The sequence below is a fragment of the Oncorhynchus keta genome, unplaced genomic scaffold (assembly GCF_023373465.1).
Source record: "Oncorhynchus keta strain PuntledgeMale-10-30-2019 unplaced genomic scaffold, Oket_V2 Un_contig_2110_pilon_pilon, whole genome shotgun sequence".
NCBI classification, from domain to species: domain Eukaryota; kingdom Metazoa; phylum Chordata; class Actinopteri; order Salmoniformes; family Salmonidae; genus Oncorhynchus; species Oncorhynchus keta.
In genome coordinates, this window is record NW_026282313.1 from 17,501 (window position 1) to 43,413 (window position 25,913).

At 37.0% G+C, this 25,913-nt stretch overlaps 1 protein-coding gene across 4 annotated transcripts in view; it reads left to right on the forward strand.

Moving 5' to 3' along the window:
• mettl22 (methyltransferase 22, Kin17 lysine) overlaps positions 1 to 25,913 on the forward strand; it is a 55,956-nt gene that overhangs the window by 3,144 nt on the left and 26,899 nt on the right. For all 4 annotated transcript variants that reach the window (XR_008107870.1, XM_052504917.1, XM_052504916.1 and 1 more), the window contains one exon: positions 320 to 641. Coding sequence is in view for 3 of the 4 variants with exons in the window: in XM_052504917.1 (XP_052360877.1) it covers positions 320 to 641 (322 nt within the window). In the remaining variant the exon portion in view is untranslated. The remainder of the gene's footprint in view (positions 1 to 319; positions 642 to 25,913) is intronic.

The following is a 25,913-nucleotide window of genomic DNA, read 5'->3' on the forward strand; positions in this document are numbered from 1 at the left end:
AAATTAAATTATGAAAATGTTTTAATTTAGTTTCAATGTAGGTCTTTCCTGAATGTCAATGGAACTGTGTCCCAATCCTCTATTGCTGTGTTTACACAGGAAGCACAGTTCTGGTAGTTTTCCCCCCCAATAATTGGTCTTTTTACCAATCACATCAGATCTTTTCACGTCCGATCTGTTTCAGAGCTGATCTGATTGGTCAAAATACCAATGAGTGAAAACAAGATCAGAATTGGGGTGCCTGTCTAAACGCAGCCTGTGTGTCTAGTGTTCAAGATCAGAATTGGGGTGCTTGTCAAAACGCAACCTGTGTGTTTAGTTTTCATCTCCCGGTTCAGAATCCTGTGGGACGGAACGAAGCAGCGCACCTGTGACCTCGGTTCCCCCTGCGGAGGGGAAGAGTTCGACCGCGACACCCAGGAGGAGCGTGGAAGGGGAGATGCTAGGGGGAGTGAGACTGGGGCTGACGGAGGAGTGGACAGGGATGAGGACGGAGGGGCTGACGGAGGAGTGGACAGGGATGAGGACCCAGGAGCTGACGGAGGAGTGAACAGGGATGAGGACGGAGGGGTAGACAGGGATGAGGACGGAGCGGTAGAACCACCCCTGGATGAAGATGGAGATTTAGAGGTACCACGCAGGTCAGTTACATCTCACCTCCACATCACCACAGTTATTACAGTCAAACCTTCCCTTCTACATCTCACCTCCACATCACCACAGTTATTACAGTCAAACCTTCCCTTCTACATCTCACCTCCACATCACCACAGTTATTACAGTCAAACCTCCACATCACCACAGTTATTCAGTCAAACATCATCTCACCTCCACATCACCACAGTTATTACAGTCAAACCTTCCCTTCTACATCTCACCTCCACATCACCACAGTTATTACAGTCAAACCTTCCCTTCTACATCTCACCTCCACATCACCACAGTTATTACAGTCAAACCTTCCCTTCTACATCTCACCTCCACATCACCACAGTTATTACAGTCAAACCTTCCCCCTTCTACATCTCACCTCCACATCACCACAGTTATTACAGTCAAACCTTCCCTTCTACATCTCACCTCCACATCACCACAGTTATTACAGTCAAACCTTCCCTTCTACATCTCACCTCCACATCACCACAGTTATTACAGTCAAACCTTCCCTTCTACATCTCACCTCCACATCACCACAGTTATTACAGTCAAACCTTCCCTTCTACATCTCACCTCCACATCACCACAGTTATTACAGTCAAACCTTCCCTTCTACATCTCACCTCCACATCACCACAGTTATTACAGTCAAACCTTCCCTTCTACATCTCACCTCCACATCACCACAGTTATTACAGTCAAACCTTCCCTTCTACATCTCACCTCCCTCCACATCACCACAGTTATTACAGTCAAACCTTCCCTTCTACATCTCACCTCCACATCACCACAGTTATTACAGTCAAACCTTCCCTTCTACATCTCACCTCCACATCACCACAGTTATTACAGTCAAACCTTCCCTTCTACATCTCACCTCCACATCACCACAGTTATTACAGTCAAACCTTCCCTTCTACATCTCACCTCCACATCACCACAGTTATTACAGTCAAACCTTCCCTTCTACATCTCACCTCCACATCACCACAGTTATTACAGTCAAACCTTCCCTTCTACATCTCACCAGTTATTACAGTCAAACATCACCACAGTTATTACAGTCAAACCTTCCCTTCTACATCTCACCTCTCACCTCCATCACCACAGTTATTACAGTCAAACCTTCCCTTCTACATCTCACCTCCACATCACCACAGTTATTACAGTCAAACCTTCCCTTCCTTCTACCAGTTATTCTAACCTCCACGTCACCACAGTTATTACAGTCAAACCTTCCCTTCTACATCTCACCTCCACATCACCACAGTTATTACAGTCAAACCTTCCCTTCTACATCTCACCTCCACATCACCACAGTTATTACAGTCAAACCTTCCCTTCTACATCTCACCTCCACATCACCACAGTTATTACAGTCAAACCTTCCCTTCTACATCTCACCTCCACATCACCACAGTTATTACAGTCAAACCTTCCCTTCTCACCACATCTCACCTCCACATCACCACAGTTATTACAGTCAAACCTTCCCTTCTACATCTCACCTCCACATCACCACAGTTATTACAGTCAAACCTTCCCTTCTACATCTCACCTCCACATCACCACAGTTATTACAGTCAAACCTTCCCTTCTACATCTCACCTCCACGTCACCACAGTTATTACAGTCAAACCTTCCCTTCTACATCTCACCTCCACGTCACCACAGTTATTACAGTCAAACCTTCCCTTCTACATCTCACCTCCACATCACCACAGTTATTACAGTCAAACCTTCCCTTCTACATCTCACCTCCACATCACCACAGTTATTACAGTCAAACCTTCCCTTCTACATCTCACCTCCACATCACCACAGTTATTACAGTCAAACCTTCCCTTCTACATCTCACCTCCACATCACCACAGTTATTACAGTCAAACCTTCCCTTCTACATCTCACCTCCACATCACCACAGTTATTACAGTCAAACCTTCCCTTCTACATCTCACCTCCACATCACCACAGTTATTACAGTCAAACCTTCCCCTTCCCTCCACATCTACAGTCAAATCTCACCTCCACATCACCACAGTTATTACAGTCAAACCTTCCCTTCTACATCTCACCTCCACATCACCACAGTTATTACAGTCAAACCTTCACCTCCACATCTACAGTCATCTCACCTCCACATCACCACAGTTATTACAGTCAAACCTTCCCTTCTACATCTCACCTCCACATCACCACAGTTATTACAGTCAAACCTTCCCTTCTACATCTCACCTCCACATCACCACAGTTATTACAGTCAAACCTTCTCTCTGTGTTGTACTGCCTTTATTTGATTGTTGTCCTGTAGATGTTTTACGGCCAAGTGGGTCAATAGAATGGTAGAATACACCAAGGTCCAATATACAAATGTGTTTGTGCATCGGCAGGGTTTCTCTTCTTATGACAGTCACTCAATTATCTCTCTCAGCATTATATAGAAATGTGGTTGTGCATCAGCAGTGTTTCTCTTCTTATGACAGTCACTCAATTATCTCTCTCAGCATTATATAGAAATGTGGTTGTGCATCGGCAGGGTTTCTCTTCTTATGACAGTCACTCAATTATCTCTCTCAGCATTATATAGAAATGTGGTTGTGCATCAGCAGTGTTTCTCTTCTTATGACAGTCACTCAATTATCTCTCTCAGCATTATATAGAAATGTGGTTGTGCATCGGCAGGGTTTCTCTTCTTATGACAGTCACTCAATTATCTCTCTCAGCATTATATAGAAATGTGGTTGTACATCAGCAGTGTTTCTCTTCTTATGACAGTCACTCAATTATCTCTCTCAGCATTATATAGAAATGTGGTTGTGCATCGGCAGGGTTTCTCTTCTTATGACAGTCACTCAATTATCTCTCTCAGCATTATTTAGAAATGTGGTTGTGCATCAGCAGTGTTTCTCTTCTTATGACAGTCACTCAATTATCTCTCTCAGCATTATATACAAATGTGTTTGTGCATCGGCAGTGTTTCTCTTCTTATGACAGTCACTCAATTATCTCTCTCAGCATTATATAGTACTTGTTTTTTTATATCGGTGAGTTAGTCTAGCGGCCAGCTTTGTAAACTTGTAGTATATCAATGGTTGAATTGCCGACCGAGGAGCCCGCATTGATTTTGTTCGTCAATCTCACTCAGATATCATATTAAAAACAGCAAACATTTCTCTCTACCCTGTAGCAGAATGTGTAGAATTGCAGCAAAGTAGTAATAAAATAAACAGCTAAATCTTCTCTCCGCCTCTTTTTTATGGCCCGTTTCCCATCAGTTTCCCTGTTCCAGACTAACTATTGTAGATGTTATACCTGTCAGTCTGAGATAGAGACATGACTAACTATTGTAGATGTTATACCTGTCAGTCTGAGATAGAGACATGACTAACTATTGTAGATGTTATACCTGTCAGTCTGAGATAGAGACATGACTAACTATTGTAGATGTTATACCTGTCAGTCTGAGATGGAGACATGACTAACTATTGTAGATGTTATACCTGTCAGTCTGAGATAGAGACATGACTAACTATTGTAGATGTTATACCTGTCAGTCTGAGATAGAGACATGACTAACTATTGTAGATGTTATACCTGTCAGTCTGAGATAGAGACATGACTAACTAACTATTGTAGATGTTATACCTGTCAGTCTGAGATAGAGACAGTCTGACTAACTATTGTAGATGTTATACCTGTCAGTCTGAGATGGAGACATGACTAACTAACTATTGTAGATGTTATACCTGTCAGTCTGAGATAGAGACATGACTAACTAACTATTGTAGATGTTATACCTGTCAGTCTGAGATAGAGACATGACTAACTATTGTAGATGTTATACCTGTCAGTCTGAGATAGAGACATGACTAACTATTGTAGATGTTATACCTGTCAGTCTGAGATAGAGACATGACTAACTATTGTAGATGTTATACCTGTCAGTCTGAGATAGAGACATGACTAACTATTGTAGATGTTATACCTGTCAGTCTGAGATAGAGACATGACTAACTATTGTAGATGTTATACCTGTCAGTCTGAGATAGAGACATGACTAACTAACTATTGTAGATGTTATACCTGTCAGTCTGAGATAGAGACATGACTAACTAACTATTGTAGATGTTATACCTGTCAGTCTGAGATAGAGACATGACTAACTATTGTAGATGTTATACCTGTCAGTCTGAGATAGACATGACTAACTATTGTAGATGTTATACCTGTCAGTCTGAGATAGAGACATGACTAACTAACTATAGATGTTATACCTGTCAGTCTGACTAACTATTGTAGATGTTATACCTGTCAGTCTGAGAGACATGACTAACTATTGTAGATGTTATACCTGTCAGTCTGAGATAGAGACATGACTAACTATTGTAGATGTTATACCTGTCAGTCTGAGATAGAGACATGACTAACTAACTATTGTAGATGTTATACCTGTCAGTCTGAGATAGAGACATGACTAACTATTGTAGATGTTATACCTGTCAGTCTGAGATAGAGACATGACTAACTATTGTAGATGTTATACCTGTCAGTCTGAGATAGAGACACCTGACTAACTAACTATTGTAGATGTTATACCTGTCAGTCTGAGATAGAGACATGACTAACTATTGTAGATGTTATACCTGTCAGTCTGAGATAGAGTCAGTCTGAGATGACTGACTAACTATTGTAGATGTTATACCTGTCAGTCTGAGATAGAGACATGACTAACTAACTATTGTAGATGTTATACCTGTCAGTCTGAGATAGAGTCAGTCATGACTAACTAACTATTGTAGATGTTATACCTGTCAGTCTGAGATAGAGACATGACTAACTAACTATTGTAGATGTTATACCTGTCAGTCTGAGATAGAGACATGACTAACTATTGTAGATGTTATACCTGTCAGTCTGAGATAGACATGACTAACTATTGTAGATGTTATACCTGTCAGTCTGAGATAGAGACATGACTAACTAACTATTGTAGATGTTATACCTGTCAGTCTGAGATAGAGACATGACTAACTAACTATTGTAGATGTTATACCTGTCAGTCTGAGATAGAGACATGACTAACTATTGTAGATGTTATACCTGTCAGTCTGAGATAGACATGACTAACTATTGTAGATGTTATACCTGTCAGTCTGAGATAGAGACATGACTAACTAACTATTGTAGATGTTATACCTGTCAGTCTGAGATAGAGACATGACTAACTAACTATTGTAGATGTTATACCTGTCAGTCTGAGATAGAGACATGACTAACTAACTATTGTAGATGTTATACCTGTCAGTCTGAGATAGAGACATGACTAACTATTGTAGATGTTATACCTGTCAGTCTGAGATAGATGACTAACTAACATTGTAGACTATACCTGTCAGTCTGAGATAGAGACATGACTAACTAACTATTGTAGATGTTATACCTGTCAGTCTGAGATAGAGACATGACTAACTATTGTAGATGTTATACCTGTCAGTCTGAGATAGAGACATGACTAACTATTGTAGATGTTATACCTGTCAGTCTGAGATAGAGACATGACTAACTAACTATTGTAGATGTTATACCTGTCAGTCTGAGATAGAGACATGACTAACTATTGTAGATGTTATACCTGTCAGTCTGAGATAGAGACATGACTAACTAACTATTGTAGATGTTATACCTGTCAGTCTGAGATAGAGACATGACTAACTAACTATTGTAGATGTTATACCTGTCAGTCTGAGATAGAGACATGACTAACTATTGTAGATGTTACAGTCTGAGTAGATGTTATACCTGTCAGTCTGAGATAGAGACATGACTAACTGACTTGTAGATGTTATACCTGTCAGTCTGAGATAGAGACATGACTAACTATTGTAGATGTTATACCTGTCAGTCTGAGATAGAGACATGACTAACTATTGTAGATGTTATACCTGTCAGTCTGAGATAGAGACATGACTAACTATTGTAGATGTTATACCTGTCAGTCTGAGATAGAGACATGACTAACTAACTATTGTAGATGTTATACCTGTCAGTCTGAGATAGAGACATGACTAACTATTGTAGATGTTATACCTGTCAGTCTGAGATAGAGACATGACTAACTATTGTAGATGTTATACCTGTCAGTCTGAGATAGAGACATGACTAACTAACTATTGTAGATGTTATACCTGTCAGTCTGAGATAGAGACATGACTAACTATTGTAGATGTTATACCTGTCAGTCTGAGATAGAGACATGACTAACTATTGTAGATGTTATACCTGTCAGTCTGAGATAGAGACATGACTAACTAACTATTGTAGATGTTATACCTGTCAGTCTGAGATAGAGACATGACTAACTATTGTAGATGTTATACCTGTCAGTCTGAGATAGAGACATGACTAACTATTTGTAGATGTTATACCTGTCAGTCTGAGATAGAGACATGACTAACTAACTATTGTAGATGTTATACCTGTCAGTCTGAGATAGAGACATGACTAACTATTGTAGATGTTATACCTGTCAGTCTGAGATAGAGACATGACTAACTATTGTAGATGTTATACCTGTCAGTCTGAGATAGAGACATGACTAACTAACTATTGTAGATGTTATACCTGTCAGTCTGAGATAGAGACATGACTAACTATTGTAGATGTTATACCTGTCAGTCTGAGATAGAGACATGACTAACTATTGTAGATGTTATACCTGTCAGTCTGAGATAGAGACATGACTAACTAACTATTGTAGATGTTATACCTGTCAGTCTGAGATAGAGACATGACTATACTAGTTGAGATAGAGACAGATGTAGATGTTATACCTGTCAGTCTGAGATAGAGACATGACTAACTATTGTAGATGTTATACCTGTCAGTCTGAGATAGAGACATGACTAACTAACTATTGTAGATGTTATACCTGTCAGTCTGAGATAGAGACATGACTAACTATTGTAGATGTTATACCTGTCAGTCTGAGATAGAGACATGACTAACTATTGTAGATGTTATACCTGTCAGTCTGAGATAGAGACATGACTAACTAACTATTGTAGATGTTATACCTGTCAGTCTGAGATAGAGACATGACTAACTATTGTAGATGTTATACCTGTCAGTCTGAGATAGAGACATGACTAACTAACTATTGTAGATGTTATACCTGTCAGTCTGAGATAAAGACATGACTAACTAACTATTGTAGATGTTATACCTGTCAGTCTGAGATAGAGACATGACTAACTATTGTAGATGTTATACCTGTCAGTCTGAGATAGAGACATGACTAACTAACTATTGTAGATGTTATACCTGTCAGTCTGAGAGACATGACTAACTAACTATTGTAGATGTTATACCTGTCAGTCTGAGATAGAGACATGACTAACTAACTATTGTAGATGTTATACCTGTCAGTCTGAGATAGAGACATGACTAACTATTGTAGATGTTATACCTGTCAGTCTGAGATAGAGACATGACTAACTATTGTAGATGTTATACCTGTCAACTGAGATTGTAGATGTTATACCTGTCAGTCTGAGATAGAGACATGACTAACTATTGTAGATGTTATACCTGTCAGTCTGAGATAGAGACATGACTAACTAACTATTGTAGATGTTATACCTGTCAGTCTGAGATAGAGACATGACTAACTATTGTAGATGTTATACCTGTCAGTCTGAGATAGATACATGTCTTGTAGATGTTATACCTGTCAGTCTGAGATAGAGACATGACTAACTATTGTAGATGTTATACCTGTCAGTCTGAGATAGAGACATGACTAACTATTGTAGATGTTATACCTGTCAGTCTGAGATAGAGACATGACTAACTATTGTAGATGTTATACCTGTCAGTCTGAGATAGAGACATGACTAACTAACTATTGTAGATGTTATACCTGTCAGTCTGAGATAGAGACATGACTAACTATTGTAGATGTTATACCTGTCAGTCTGAGATAGAGACATGACTAACTATTGTAGATGTTATACCTGTCAGTCTGAGATAGAGACATGACTAACTAACTATTGTAGATGTTATACCTGTCAGTCTGAGATAGAGACATGACTAACTATTGTAGATGTTATACCTGTCAGTCTGAGATAGAGACATGACTAACTAACTATTGTAGATGTTATACCTGTCAGTCTGAGATAGAGACATGACTAACTATTGTAGATGTTATACCTGTCAGTCTGAGATAGAGACATGACTAACTATTGTAGATGTTATACCTTGTAGATGTTATACCTGTCAGTCTGAGATAGAGACATGACTAACTATTGTAGATGTTATACCTGTCAGTCTGAGATAGAGACATGACTAACTAACTATTGTAGATGTTATACCTGTCAGTCTGAGATAGAGACATGACTAACTATTGTAGATGTTATACCTGTCAGTCTGAGATAGAGACATGACTAACTAACTATTGTAGATGTTATACCTGTCAGTCTGAGATAGAGACATGACTAACTAACTATTGTAGATGTTATACCTGTCAGTCTGAGATAGAGACATGACTAACTAACTATTGTAGATGTTATACCTGTCAGTCTGAGATAGAGACATGACTAACTAACTATTGTAGATGTTATACCTGTCAGTCTGAGATAGAGACATGACTAACTATTGTAGATGTTATACCTGTCAGTCTGAGATAGAGACATGACTAACTAACTAACTATTGTAGATGTTATACCTGTCAGTCTGAGATAGAGACATGATACTAACTATTGTAGATGTTATACCTGTCAGTCAGTCTGTTAGATAGAGACATGACTAACTATTGTAGATGTTATACCTGTCAGTCTGAGATAGAGACATGACTAACTATTGTAGATGTTATACCTGTCAGTCTGAGATAGAGACATGACTAACTAACTATTGTAGATGTTATACCTGTCAGTCTGAGATAGAGACATGACTAACTATTGTAGATGTTATACCTGTCAGTCTGAGATAGAGACATGACTAACTATTGTAGATGTTATACCTGTCAGTCTGAGATAGAGACATGACTAACTAACTATTGTAGATGTTATACCTGTCAGTCTGAGATAGAGACATGACTAACTATTGTAGATGTTATACCTGTCAGTCTGAGATAGAGACATGACTAACTATTGTAGATGTTATACCTGTCAGTCTGAGATAGAGACATGACTAACTAACTATTGTAGATGTTATACCTGTCAGTCTGAGATAGAGACATGACTAACTATTGTAGATGTTATACCTGTCAGTCTGAGATAGAGACATGACTAACTAACTATTGTAGATGTTATACCTGTCAGTCTGAGATAGAGAGACATGACTAACTAACTATTGTAGATGTTATACCTGTCAGTCTGAGATAGAGACATGACTAACTATTGTAGATGTTATAAGTCTGAGATAGAGACATGACTAACTAACTATTGTAGATGTTATACCTGTCAGTCTGAGATAGAGACATGACTAACTAACTATTGTAGATGTTATACCTGTCAGTCTGAGATAGACAGACATGACTAACTAACTATTGTAGATGTTATACCTGTCAGTCTGAGATAGAGACATGACTAACTAACTATTGTAGATGTTATACCTGTCAGTCTGAGATAGAGACATGACTAACTATTGTAGATGTTATACCTGTCAGTCTGAGATAGAGACATGACTAACTATTGTAGATGTTATACCTGTCAGTCTGAGATAGAGACATGACTAACTATTGTAGATGTTATACCTGTCAGTCTGAGATAGAGACATGACTAACTATTGTAGATGTTATACCTGTCAGTCTGAGATAGAGACATGACTAACTAGATGTTATTGTCAGTCTGAGATAGATGTTATACCTGTCAGTCTGAGATATACTAACTAGATGTTAGTCTGAGATAGAGACATGACTAACTATTGTAGATGTTATACCTGTCAGTCTGAGATAGAGACATGACTAACTATTGTAGATGTTATACCTGTCAGTCTGAGATAGAGACATGACTAACTAACTATTGTAGATGTTATACCTGTCAGTCTGAGATAGAGACATGACTAACTATTGTAGATGTTATACCTGTCAGTCTGAGATAGAGACATGACTAACTATTGTAGATGTTATAGTCAGTCTGAGATAGAGACATGACTAACTAACTATTGTAGATGTTATACCTGTCAGTCTGAGATAGAGACATGACTAACTATTGTAGATGTTATACCTGTCAGTCTGAGATAGAGACATGACTAACTATTGTAGATGTTATACCTGTCAGTCTGAGATAGAGACATGACTAACTATTGTAGGTGTTATACCTGTCAGTCTGAGATAGAGACATGACTAACTATTGTAGATGTTATACCTGTCAGTCTGAGATAGAGACATGATAACTAACTATTGTAGATGTTATACCTGTCAGTCTGAGATAGAGACATGACTAACTATTGTAGATGTTATACCTGTCAGTCTGAGATAGAGACATGACTAACTAACTATTGTAGATGTTATACCTGTCAGTCTGAGATAGAGACATGACTAACTATTGTAGATGTTATACCTGTCAGTCTGAGATAGAGACATGACTAACTATTGTAGATGTTATACCTGTCAGTCTGAGATAGAGACATGACTAACTAACTATTGTAGATGTTATACCTGTCAGTCTGAGATAGAGACATGACTAACTATTGTAGATGTTATACCTGTCAGTCTGAGATGACATGACTAACTATTGTAGATGTTATACATGTCAGTCTGAGATAGAGACATGACTAACTATTGTAGATGTTATACCTGTCAGTCTGAGATAGACAGACTAACTAACTATTGTAGATGTTATACTAACTAACTATTGTAGATGTTATACCTGTCAGTCTGAGATAGAGACATGACTAACTATTGTAGATGTTATACCTGTCAGTCTGAGATAGAGATGACTAACTATTGTAGATGTTATACCTGTCAGTCTGAGATAGAGACATGACTAACTATTGTAGATGTTATACCTGTCAGTCTGAGATAGAGACATGACTAACTATTGTAGATGTTATACCTGTCAGTCTGAGATAGAGACATGACTAACTAACTATTGTAGATGTTATACCTGTCAGTCTGAGATAGACATGACTAACTAACTATTGTAGATGTTATACCTGTCAGTCTGAGATAGAGACATGACTAACTATTGTAGATGTTATACCTGTCAGTCTGAGATAGAGACATGACTAACTATTGTAGATGTTATACCTGTCAGTCTGACATGACTAACTATTGTAGATGTTATACCTGTCAGTCTGAGATAGAGACATGACTGTAGATGTTATACCTGTCAGTCTGAGATAGAGACTATTGTAGATGTTATACCTGTCAGTCTGAGATAGAGACATGACTAACTAACTATTGTAGATGTTATACCTGTCAGTCTGAGATAGAGACATGACTAACTATTGTAGATGTTATACCTGTCAGTCTGAGATAGAGACATGACTAACTAACTATTGTAGATGTTATACCTGTCAGTCTGAGATAGAGACATGACTAACTATTGTAGATGTTATACCTGTCAGTCTGAGATAGAGACATGACTAACTATTGTAGATGTTATACCTGTCAGTCTGAGATAGAGACATGACTAACTAACTATTGTAGATGTTATACCTGTCAGTCTGAGATAGAGACATAGAGACATGACTAACTATTGTAGATGTTATACCTGTCAGTCTGAGATAGAGACATGACTAACTATTGTAGATGTTATACCTGTCAGTCTGAGATAGAGACATGACTAACTAACTATTGTAGATGTTATACCTGTCAGTCTGAGATAGAGACATGACTAACAACTATTGTAGATGTTATACCTGTCAGTCTGAGATAGAGACATGACTAACTATTGTAGATGTTATACCTGTCAGTCTGAGATAGAGACATGACTAACTAACTATTGTAGATGTTATACCTGTCAGTCTGAGATAGAGACATGACTAACTATTGTAGATGTTATACCTGTCAGTCTGAGATAGAGACATGACTAACTATTGTAGATGTTATACCTGTCAGTCTGAGATAGAGACATGACTAACTAACTATTGACTAACTATTGTAGATGTTATACCTGTCAGTCTGAGATAGAGACATGACTAACTATTGTAGATGTATATACCTGAGTCATGACTAACTATTGTAGATGATAGAGACATGACTAACTATTGTAGATGTTATACCTGTCAGTCTGAGATAGAGACATGACTAACTAACTATTGTAGATGTTATACCTGTCAGTCTGAGATAGAGACATGACTAACTATTGTAGATGTTATACCTGTCAGTCTGAGATAGAGACATGACTAACTAACTATTGTAGATGTTATACCTGTCAGTCTGAGATAGAGACATGACTAACTATTGTAGATGTTATACCTGTCAGTCTGAGATAGAGACATGACTAACTATTGTAGATGTTATACCTGTCAGTCTGAGATAGAGACATGACTAACTAACTATTGTAGATGTTATACCTGTCAGTCTGAGATAGAGACATGACTAACTATTGTAGATGTTATACCTGTCAGTCTGAGATAGAGACATGACTAACTATTGTAGATGTTATACCTGTCAGTCTGAGATAGAGACATGACTAACTAACTATTGATGATTATACCTGTCAGTCTGAGATAGAGACATGACTAACTAACTATTGTAGATGTTATACCTGTCAGTCTGAGATAGAGACAACTAACTATTGTAGATGTTATACCTGTCAGTCTGAGATAGAGACATGACTAACTATTGTAGATGTTATACCTGTCAGTCTGAGATAGAGACATGACTAACTATTGTAGATGTTATACCTGTCAGTCTGAGATAGAGACATGACTAACTATTGTAGATGTTATACCTGTCAGTCTGAGATAGAGACATGACTAACTATTGTAGATGTTATACCTGTCAGTCTGAGATAGAGACATGACTAACTAACTATTGTAGAGACATGATGTTATACCTGTCAGTCTGAGATAGAGACATGACTAACTAACTATTGTAGATGTTATACCTGTCAGTCTGAGATAGAGACATGACTAACTAACTATTGTAGATGTTATACCTGTCAGTCTGAGATAGAGACATGACTAACTATTGTAGATGTTATACCTGTCAGTCTGAGATAGAGACATGACTAACTATTGTAGATGTTATACCTGTCAGTCTGAGATAGAGACATGACTAACTAATTGTAGATGTTATACCTGTCAGTCTGAGATAGAGACATGACTAACTATTGTAGATGTTATACCTGTCAGTCTGAGATAGAGACATGACTAACTATTGTAGATGTTATACCTGTCAGTCTGAGATAGAGACATGACTAACTGTAGATGTTATACCTGTCAGTCTGAGATAGAGACATGACTAACTATTGTAGATGTTATACCTGTCAGTCTGAGATAGAGACATGACTAACTATTGTAGATGTTATACCTGTCAGTCTGAGATAGAGACATGACTAACTAACTATTGTAGATGTTATACCTGTCAGTCTGAGATAGAGACATGACTAACTAACTATTGTAGATGTTATACCTGTCAGTCTGAGATAGAGACATGACTAACTAACTATTGTAGATGTTATACCTGTCAGTCTGAGATAGAGACATGACTAACTAACTATTGTAGATGTTATACCTGTCAGTCTGAGATAGAGACATGACTAACTATTGTAGATGTTATACCTGTCAGTCTGAGATAGAGACATGACTAACTATTGTAGATGTTATACCTGTCAGTCTGAGATAGAGACATGACTAACTATTGTAGATGTTATACCTGTCAGTCTGAGATAGAGACATGACTAACTATTGTAGATGTTATACCTGTCAGTCTGAGATAGAGACATGACTAACTATTGTAGATGTTATACATGAGATAGAGACATGACTAACTATTGTAGATGTTATACCTGTCAGTCTGAGATAGAGACATGACTAACTAACTATTGTAGATGTTATACCTGTCAGTCTGAGATAGAGACATGACTAACTATTGTAGATGTTATACTGTCTGAGATCAGTCTGAGATAGAGACATGACTAACTAACTATTGTAGATGTTATACCTGTCAGTCTGAGATAGAGACATGACTAACTAACTATTGTAGATGTTATACCTGTCAGTCTGAGATAGAGACATGACTAACTATTGTAGATGTTATACCTGTCAGTCTGAGATAGAGACATGACTAACTATTGTAGATGTTATACCTGTCAGTCTGAGATAGAGACATGACTAACTAACTATTGTAGATGTTATACCTGTCAGTCTGAGATAGAGACATGACTAACTATTGTAGATGTTATACCTGTCAGTCTGAGATAGAGACATGACTAACTATTGTAGATGTTATACCTGTCAGTCTGAGATAGAGACATGACTAACTAACTATTGTAGATGTTATACCTGTCAGTCTGAGATAGAGACATGACTAACTATTGTAGATGTTATACCTGTCAGTCTGAGATAGAGACATGACTAACTATTGTAGATGTTATACCTGTCAGTCTGAGATAGAGACATGACTAACTAACTATTGTAGATGTTATACAGTCTGAGATCATGACTAACTATTGAGATCAGTCTGAGATAGACATGACTAACTAACTATTGTAGATGTTATACCTGTCAGTCTGAGATAGAGACATGACTAACTATTGTAGATGTTATACCTGTCAGTCTGAGATAGAGACATGACTAACTAACTATTGTAGATGTTATACCTGTCAGTCTGAGATAGAGACATGACTAACTATTGTAGATGTTATACCTGTCAGTCTGAGATAGAGACATGACTAACTATTGTAGATGTTATACCTGTCAGTCTGAGATAGAGACATGACTAACTAACTATTGTAGATGTTATACCTGTCAGTCTGAGATAGAGACATGACTAACTATTGTAGATGTTATACCTGTCAGTCTGAGATAGAGACATGACTAACTATTGTAGATGTTATACCTGTCAGTCTGAGATAGAGACATGACTAACTAACTATTGTAGATGTTATACCTGTCAGTCTGAGATAGAGACATGACTAACTATTGTAGATGTTATGTTGAGATAGACCTGTAACTATTGTAGATGTTATCTGTCAGTCTGAGATAGAGACATGACTAACTATTGTAGATGTTATACCTGTCAGTCTGAGATAGAGACACTATTGTAGATGCTATACCTGTCAGTCTGAGATAGATGTTAACTATTGTAGATGTTATAGTCTGAGATAGAGACATGACTAACTAACTATTGTAGATGTTATACCTGTCAGTCTGAGATAGAGACATGACTAACTATTGTAGATGTTATACCTGTCAGTCTGAGATAGAGACATGACTAACTAGTCTGAGATGTAGATAACTATTGTTATACCTGTCAGTCTGAGATAGAGACATGACTAACTAACTATTGTAGATGTTATACCTGTCAGTCTGAGATAGAGACATGACTAACTATTGTAGATGTTATACCTGTCAGTCTGAGATAGAGACATGACTAACTATTGTAGATGTTATACCTGTCAGTCTGAGATAGAGACATGACTAACTAACTATTGTAGATGTTATACCTGTCAGTCTGAGATAGAGACATGACTAACTATTGTAGATGTTATACCTGTCAGTCTGAGATAGAGACATGACTAACTAACTATTGTAGATGTTATACCTGTCAGTCTGAGATAGAGACATGACTAACTAACTATTGTAGATGTTATACCTGTCAGTCTGAGATAGAGACATGACTAACTATTGTAGATGTTATACCTGTCAGTCTGAGATAGAGACATGACTAACTAACTATTGTAGATGTTATACCTGTCAGTCTGAGATAGAGACATGACTAACTATTGTAGATGTTATACCTGTCAGTCTGAGATAGACATGACTAACTATTGTAGATGTTATACCTGTCAGTCTGAGATAGAGACATGACTAACTAACTATTGTAGATGTTATACCTGTCAGTCTGAGATAGAGACATGACTAACTATTGTAGATGTTATACCTGTCAGTCTGAGATAGACATGACTAACTATTGTAGATGTTATACCTGTCAGTCTGAGATAGAGACATGACTAACTAACTATTGTAGATGTTATACCTGTCAGTCTGAGATAGAGACATGACTAACTATTGTAGATGTTATACCTGTCAGTCTGAGATAGAGACATGACTAACTAACTATTGTAGATGTTATACCTGTCAGTCTGAGATAGAGACATGACTAACTATTGTAGATGTTATACCTGTCAGTCTGAGATAGAGACATGACTAACTATTGTAGATGTTATACCTGTCAGTCTGAGATAGAGACATGACTAACTATTGTAGATGTTATACCTGTCAGTCTGAGATAGAGACATGACTAACTAACTATTGTAGATGTTATACCTGTCAGTCTGAGATAGAGACATGACTAACTAACTATTGTAGATGTTATACCTGTCAGTCTGAGATAGAGACATGACTAACTATTGTAGATGTTATACCTGTCAGTCTGAGATAGAGACATGACTAACTAACTATTGTAGATGTTATACCTGTCAGTCTGAGATAGATGACTAACTATTGTAGATGTTATATGACATAACTATTGTAGATGTTATACCTGTCAGTCTGAGATAGAGACATGACTAACTAATTGTAGATGTTATACCTGTCAGTCTGAGATAGAGACATGACTAACTATTGTAGATGTTATACCTGTCAGTCTGAGATAGAGACATGACTAACTAACTATTGTAGATGTTATACCTGTCAGTCTGAGATAGAGACATGACTAACTAACTATTGTAGATGCTATACCTGTCAGTCTGAGATAGAGACATGACTAACTAACTATTGTAGATGTTATACCTGTCAGTCTGAGATAGAGACATGACTAACTATTGTAGATGTTATACCTGTCAGTCTGAGATAGAGACATGACTAACTATAGATGTTATACCTGTCAGTCTGAGATAGAGACATGACTAACTATTGTAGATGTTATACCTGTCAGTCTGAGATAGAGACATGACTAACTAACTATTGTAGATGTTATACCTGTCAGTCTGAGATAGAGACATGACTAACTATTGTAGATGTTATACCTGTCAGTCTGAGATAGAGACATGACTAACTATTGTAGATGTTATACCTGTCAGTCTGAGATAGAGACATGACTAACTAACTTGTAGATGTTATACCTGTCAGTCTGAGATAGAGACATGACTAACTATTGTAGATGTTATACCTGTCAGTCTGAGATAGAGACATGACTAACTAACTATTGTAGATGTTATACCTGTCAGTCTGAGATAGAGACATGACTAACTAACTATTGTAGATGTTATACCTGTCAGTCTGAGATAGAGACATGACTAACTATTGTAGATGTTATACCTGTCAGTCTGAGATAGAGACATGACTAACTATTGTAGATGTTATACCTGTCAGTCTGAGATAGAGACATGACTATTGTAGATGTTATACCTGGTGAGATAGAGACATGACTAACTATTGTAGATGTTATACCTGTCAGTCTGAGATAGAGACATGACTAACTAACTATTGTAGATGTTATACCTGTCAGTCTGAGATAGAGACATGTAACTATTGTAGATGTTATACCTGTCAGTCTGAGAGACATGACTAACTATTGTAGATGTTATACCTGTCAGTCTGAGATAGAGACATGACTAACTATTGTAGATGTTATACCTGTCAGTCTGAGATAGAGACATGACTGACTAACTATTGTAGATGTTATACCTGTCAGTCTGAGATAGAGACATGACTAACTAACTATTGTAGATGTTATACCTGTCAGTCTGAGATAGAGACATGACTAACTATTGTAGATGTTATACCTGTCAGTCTGAGATAGAGACATGACTAACTATTGTAGATGTTATACCTGTCAGTCTGAGATAGAGACATGACTAACTAACTATTGTAGATGTTATACCTGTCAGTCTGAGATAGAGACATGACTAACTATTGTAGATGTTATACCTGTCAGTCTGAGATAGAGACATGACTAACTATTGTAGATGTTATACCTGTCAGTCTGAGATAGAGACATGACTAACTAACTATTGTAGATGTTATACCTGTCAGTCTGAGATAGAGACATGACTAACTATTGTAGATGTTATACCTGTCAGTCTGAGATAGAGACATGACTAACTATTGTAGATGTTATACCTGTCAGTCTGAGATAGAGACATGACTAACTAACTATTGTAGATGTTATACCTGTCAGTCTGAGATAGAGACATGACTAACTATTGTAGATGTTATACCTGTCAGTCTGAGATAGAGACATGACTAACTAACTATTGTAGATGTTATACCTGTCAGTCTGAGATAGAGACATGACTAACTATTGTAGATGTTATACCTGTCAGTCTGAGATAGAGACATGACTAACTATTGTAGATGTTATACCTGTCAGTCTGAGATAGAGACATGACTAACTAACTATTGTAGATGTTATACCTGTCAGTCTGAGATAGAGACATGACTAACTATTGTAGATGTTATACCTGTCAGTCTGAGATAGAGACATGACTAACTAACTATTGTAGATGTTATACCTGTCAGTCTGAGATAGAGACATGACTAACTAACTATTGTAGAGACAGATGTTATACCTGTCAGTCTGAGATAGAGACATGACTAACTATTGTAGATGTTATACCTGTCAGTCTGAGATAGAGACATGACTAACTATTGTAGATGTTATACTGTCAGTCTGAGATAGAGACATGATTGTAGATGTTATACCTGTCAGTCTGAGATAGAGACATGACTAACTATTGTAGATGTTATACCTGTCAGTCTGAGATAGAGACATGACTAACTATTGTAGATGTTATACCTGTCAGTCTGAGATAGAGACATGACTAACTAACTATTGTAGATGTTATATACTGAGATAGAGACATGACTAACTAACTATTGTAGATGTTATACCTGTCTGAGATAGAGACATGACTAACTATTGTAGATGTTATACCTGTCAGTCTGAGATAGAGACATGACTAACTATTGTAGATGTTATACCTGTCAGTCTGAGATAGACATGACTAACTAACTATTGTAGATGTTATACCTGTCAGTCTGAGATAGAGACAACTAACTAGTCTTGTAGATGTTATACCTGTCAGTCTGAGATAGAGACATGACTAACTATTGTAGATGTTATACCTGTCAGTCTGAGATAGAGACATGACTAACTAACTATTGTAGATGTTATACCTGTCAGTCTGACTAATAGAGACATGACTAACTAACTATTGTAGATGTTATACCTGTCAGTCTGAGATAGAGACATGACTAACTATTGTAGATGTTATACCTGTCAGTCTGAGATAGAGACATGACTAACTATTGTAGATGTTATACCTGTCAGTCTGAGATAGAGACATGACTAACTATTGTAGATGTTATACCTGTCAGTCTGAGATAGACATGACTCACTATTGTAGATGTTATACCTGTCAGTCTGAGATAGACATGACTAACTATTGTAGATGTTATACCTGTCAGTCTGAGATAGAGACATGACTAACTATTGTAGATGTTATACCTGTCAGTCTGAGATAGAGACATGACTAACTAACTATTGTAGATGTTATACCTGTCAGTCTGAGATAGAGACATGACTAACTATTGTAGATGTTATACCTGTCAGTCTGAGATAGAGACATGACTAACTATTGTAGATGTTATACCTGTCAGTCTGAGATGAGATAGAGACATGACTAACTAACTATTGTAGATGTTATACCTGTCAGTCTGAGATAGAGACATGACTAACTAACTATTGTAGATGTTATACCTGTCAGTCTGAGATAGAGACATGACTAACTAACTATTGTAGATGTTATACCTGTCAGTCTGAGATAGAGACATGACTAACTATTGTAGATGTTATACCTGTCAGTCTGAGATAGAGACATGACTAACTATTGTAGATGTTATACCTGTCAGTCTGAGATAGAGACATGACTAACTATTGTAGATGTTATACCTGTCAGTCTGAGATAGAGACATGACTAACTATTGTAGATGTTATACCTGTCAGTCTGAGATAGAGACATGACTAACTACAGATGTTAACTCTGAGATAGAGACATGTAGATGTTATACCTGTCAGTCTGAGATAGAGAGACATGACTAACTAACTATTGTAGATGTTATACCTGTCAGTCTGAGATGGAGACATGACTAACTATTGTAGATGTTATACCTGTCAGTCTGAGATAGAGACATGACTAACTATTGTAGATGTTATACCTGTCAGTCTGAGATAGAGACATGACTAACTATTGTAGATGTTATACCTGTCAGTCTGAGATAGAGACATGACTAACTATTGTAGATGTTATACCTGTCAGTCTGAGATAGAGACATGACTAACTATTGTAGATGTTATACCTGTCAGTCTGAGATAGAGACATGACTAACTATTGTAGATGTTATACCTGTCAGTCTGAGATAGAGACATGACTAACTAACTATTGTAGATGTTATACCTGTCGGTCTGAGATAGACATGTCTAGATGTTATACCTGTCAGTCTGAGATGACATAACTAACTATTGTAGATGTTATACCTGTCAGTCTGAGATAGAGACATGACTAACTATTGTAGATGTTATACCTGTCAGTCTGAGATAGAGACATGACTAACTATTGTAGATGTTATACCTGTCAGTCTGAGATAGAGACATGACTAACTAACTATTGTAGATGTTATACCTGTCAGTCTGAGATAGAGACATGACTAACTATTGTAGATGTTATACCTGTCAGTCTGAGATAGAGACATGACTAACTAACTATTGTAGATGTTATACCTGTCAGTCTGAGATAGACATGACTAACTAACATGACCTGTCAGTCTGAGATAACTAACTATTGTAGATGTTATACCTGTCAGTCTGAGATAGAGACATGACTAAACTAACTCAGTCTGAGATAGAGACATGATTGTAGATGTTATACCTGTCAGTCTGAGATAGAGACATGACTAACTATTGTAGATGTTATACCTGTCAGTCTGAGATAGAGACATGACTAACTAACTATTGTAGATGTTATACCTGTCAGTCTGAGATAGAGACATGACTAACTATTGTAGATGTTATACCTGTCAGTCTGAGATAGAGACATGACTAACTAACTGTTATACCTGTCAGTCTAGATAGAGACATGACTAACTATTGTAGATGTTATACCTGTCAGTCTGAGATAGAGACATGACTAACTAACTATTGTAGATGTTATACCTGTCAGTCTGAGATAGAGACATGACTAACTATTGTAGATGTTATACCTGTCAGTCTGAGATAGAGACATGACTAACTAACTATTGTAGATGTTATACCTGTCAGTCTGAGATAGAGACATGACTAACTAACTATTGTAGATGTTATACCTGTCAGTCTGAGATAGAGACATGACTAACTATTGTAGATGTTATACCTGTCAGTCTGAGATAGAGACATGACTAACTATTGTAGATGTTATACCTGTCAGTCTGAGATAGAGACATGACTAACTAACTATTGTAGATGTTATACCTGTCAGTCTGAGATAGAGACATGACTAACTATTGTAGATGTTATACCTGTCAGTCTGAGATAGAGACATGACTAACTATTGTAGATGTTATACCTGTCAGTCTGAGATAGAGACATGACTAACTAACTATTGTAGATGTTATACCTGTCAGTCTGAGATAGAGACATGACTAACTATTGTAGATGTTATACCTGTCAGTCTGAGATAGAGACATGACTAACTAACTATTGTAGATGTTATACCTGTCAGTCTGAGATAGACATGACTAACTATTGTAGATGTTATACCTGTCAGTCTGAGATAGAGACATGACTAACTAACTATTGTAGATGTTATACCTGTCAGTCTGAGATAGAGACATGACTAACTAACTATTGTAGATGTTATACCTGTCAGTCTGAGATAGACATGACTAACTATTGTAGATGTTATACCTGTCAGTCTGAGATAGAGACATGACTAACTAACTATTGTAGATGTTATACCTGTCAGTCTGAGATAGACATGACTAACATGACTGAGATAGAGACATGAACTAACTATTGTAGATGTTATACCTGTCAGTCTGAGATAGAGACTATTGTAGATGTTATACCTGAGTCTGAGATAGAACATGACTTGTAGATGTTATACCTGTCAGTCTGAGATAGAGACATGACTAACTAACTATTGTAGATGTTATACCTGTCAGTCTGAGATAGAGACATGACTAACTAACTATTGTAGATGTTATACCTGTCAGTCTGAGATAGACATGACTAACTATTGTAGATGTTATACCTGTCAGTCTGAGATAGACATGACTAACTATTGTAGATGTTATACCTGTCAGTCTGAGATAGAGACATGACTAACTATTGTAGATGTTATACCTGTCAGTCTGAGATAGAGACATGACTAACTATTGTAGATGTTATACTGTCAGTCTGAGATAGAGACATGACTAACTATTGTAGATGTTATACCTGTCAGTCTGAGATAGAGACATGACTAACTATTGTAGATGCTATACCTGTCAGTCTGAGATAGAGACATGACTAACTATTGTAGATGTTATACCTGTCAGTCTGAGATAGAGACATGACTAACTAACTATTGTAGATGTTATACCTGTCAGTCTGAGATAGAGACATGACTAACTATTGTAGATGTTATACCTGTCGGTCTGAGATAGAGACATGACTAACTAACTATTGTAGATGTTATACCTGTCAGTCTGAGATAGAGACATGACTAACTATTGTAGATGTTATACCTGTCAGTCTGAGATAGAGACATGACTAACTATTGTAGATGTTATACCTGTCAGTCTGAGATAGAGACATGACTAACTAACTATTGTAGATGTTATACCTGTCAGTCTGAGATAGAGACATGACTAACTATTGTAGATGTTATACCTGTCAGTCTGAGATAGAGACATGACTAACTAACTATTGTAGATGTTATACCTGTCAGTCTGAGATAGACATGACTAACATACCTGAGTCTGAGATAACTAACTATTGTAGATGTTATACCTGTCAGTCTGAGATAGAGACATGACTAACTAACTATTGTAGATGTTATACCTGTCAGTCTGAGATAGAGACATGACTAACTATTGTAGATGTTATACCTGTCAGTCTGAGATAGAGACATGACTAACTATTGTAGATGTTATACCTGTCAGTCTGAGATAGAGACATGACTAACTATTGTAGATGTTATACCTGTCAGTCTGAGATAGAGACATGACTAACTATTGTAGATGTTATACCTGTCAGTCTGAGATAGAGACATAACTAACTATTGTAGATGTTATACCTGTCAGTCTGAGATAGAGACATGACTAACTATTGTAGATACCTGTCAGTCTGAGATAGAGACATGACTAACTATTGTAGATGTTATACCTGTCAGTCTGAGATAGAGACATGACTAACTATTGTAGATGTTATACCTGTCAGTCTGAGATAGAGACATGACTAACTAACTATTGTAGATGTTATACCTGTCAGTCTGAGATAGTAGATGTTATACCTGTCAGTCTGAGATAGAGACATGACTAACTATTGTAGATGTTATACCTGTCAGTCTGAGATAGAGACATGACTAACTATTGTAGATGTTATACCTGTCAGTCTGAGATAGAGACATGACTAACTATTGTAGATGTTATACCTGTCAGTCTGAGATAGAGACATGACTAACTAACTATTGTAGATGTTATACCTGTCAGTCTGAGATAGAGACATGACTAACTATTGTAGATGACATTATACCTGTCAGTCTGAGATAGAGACATGACTAACTATTGTAGATGTTATACCTGTCAGTCTGAGATAGAGACATGACTAACTATTGTAGATGTTATACCTGTCAGTCTGAGATAGAGACATGACTAACTAACTATTGTAGATGTTATACCTGTCAGTCTGAGATAGAGACATGACTAACTATTGTAGATGTTATACCTGTCAGTCTGAGATAGAGACATGACTAACTATAGAGTTATACCTGTCAGTCTGAGATAGAGACATGACTAACTAACTATTGTAGATGTTATACCTGTCAGTCTGAGATAGAGACATGACTAACTATTGTAGATGTTATACCTGTCAGTCTGAGATAGAGACATGACTAACTATTGTAGATGTTATACCTGTCAGTCTGAGATAGAGACATGACTAACTAACTATTGTAGATGTTATACCTGTCAGTCTGAGATAGAGACATGACTAACTAACTATTGTAGATGTTATACCTGTCAGTCTGAGATAGAGACATGACTAACTAACTATTGTAGATGTTATACCTGTCAGTCTGAGATAGAGACATGACTAACTAACTATTGTAGATGTTATACCTGTCAGTCTGAGATAGATGACTAACTATTGTAGATGTTATACCTGTCAGTCTGAGATAGAGACATGACTAACTATTGTAGATGTTATACCTGTCAGTCTGAGATAGAGACATGACTAACTATTGTAGATGTTATACCTGTCAGTCTGAGATAGAGACATGACTAACTATTGTAGATGTTATACCTGTCAGTCTGAGATAGAGACATGACTAACTATTGTAGATGTTATACCTGTCAGTCTGAGATAGAGACATGACTAACTAACTATTGTAGATGTTATACCTGTCAGTCTGAGATAGAGACATGACTAACTAACTATTGTAGATGTTATATGTCTATACCTGTAGATGTTATAGTCTGAGATAGAGAGTCTGAGATGACATGACTAACTATTGTAGATGTTATACCTGTCAGTCTGAGATAGAGACATGACTAACTATTGTAGATGTTATACCTGTCAGTCTGAGATAGAGACATGACTAACTAACTATTGTAGATGTTATACCTGTCAGTCTGAGATAGAGACATGACTAACTATTGTAGGTGTTATACCTGTCAGTCTGAGATAGAGACATGACTAACTATTGTAGATGTTATACCTGTCAGTCTGAGATAGAGACATGACTAACTAACTATTGTAGATGTTATACCTGTCAGTCTGAGATAGAGACATGACTAACTATTGTAGATGTTATACCTGTCAGTCTGAGATAGAGACATGACTAACTATTGTAGATGTTATACCTGTCAGTCTGAGATAGAGACATGACTAACTAACTATTGTA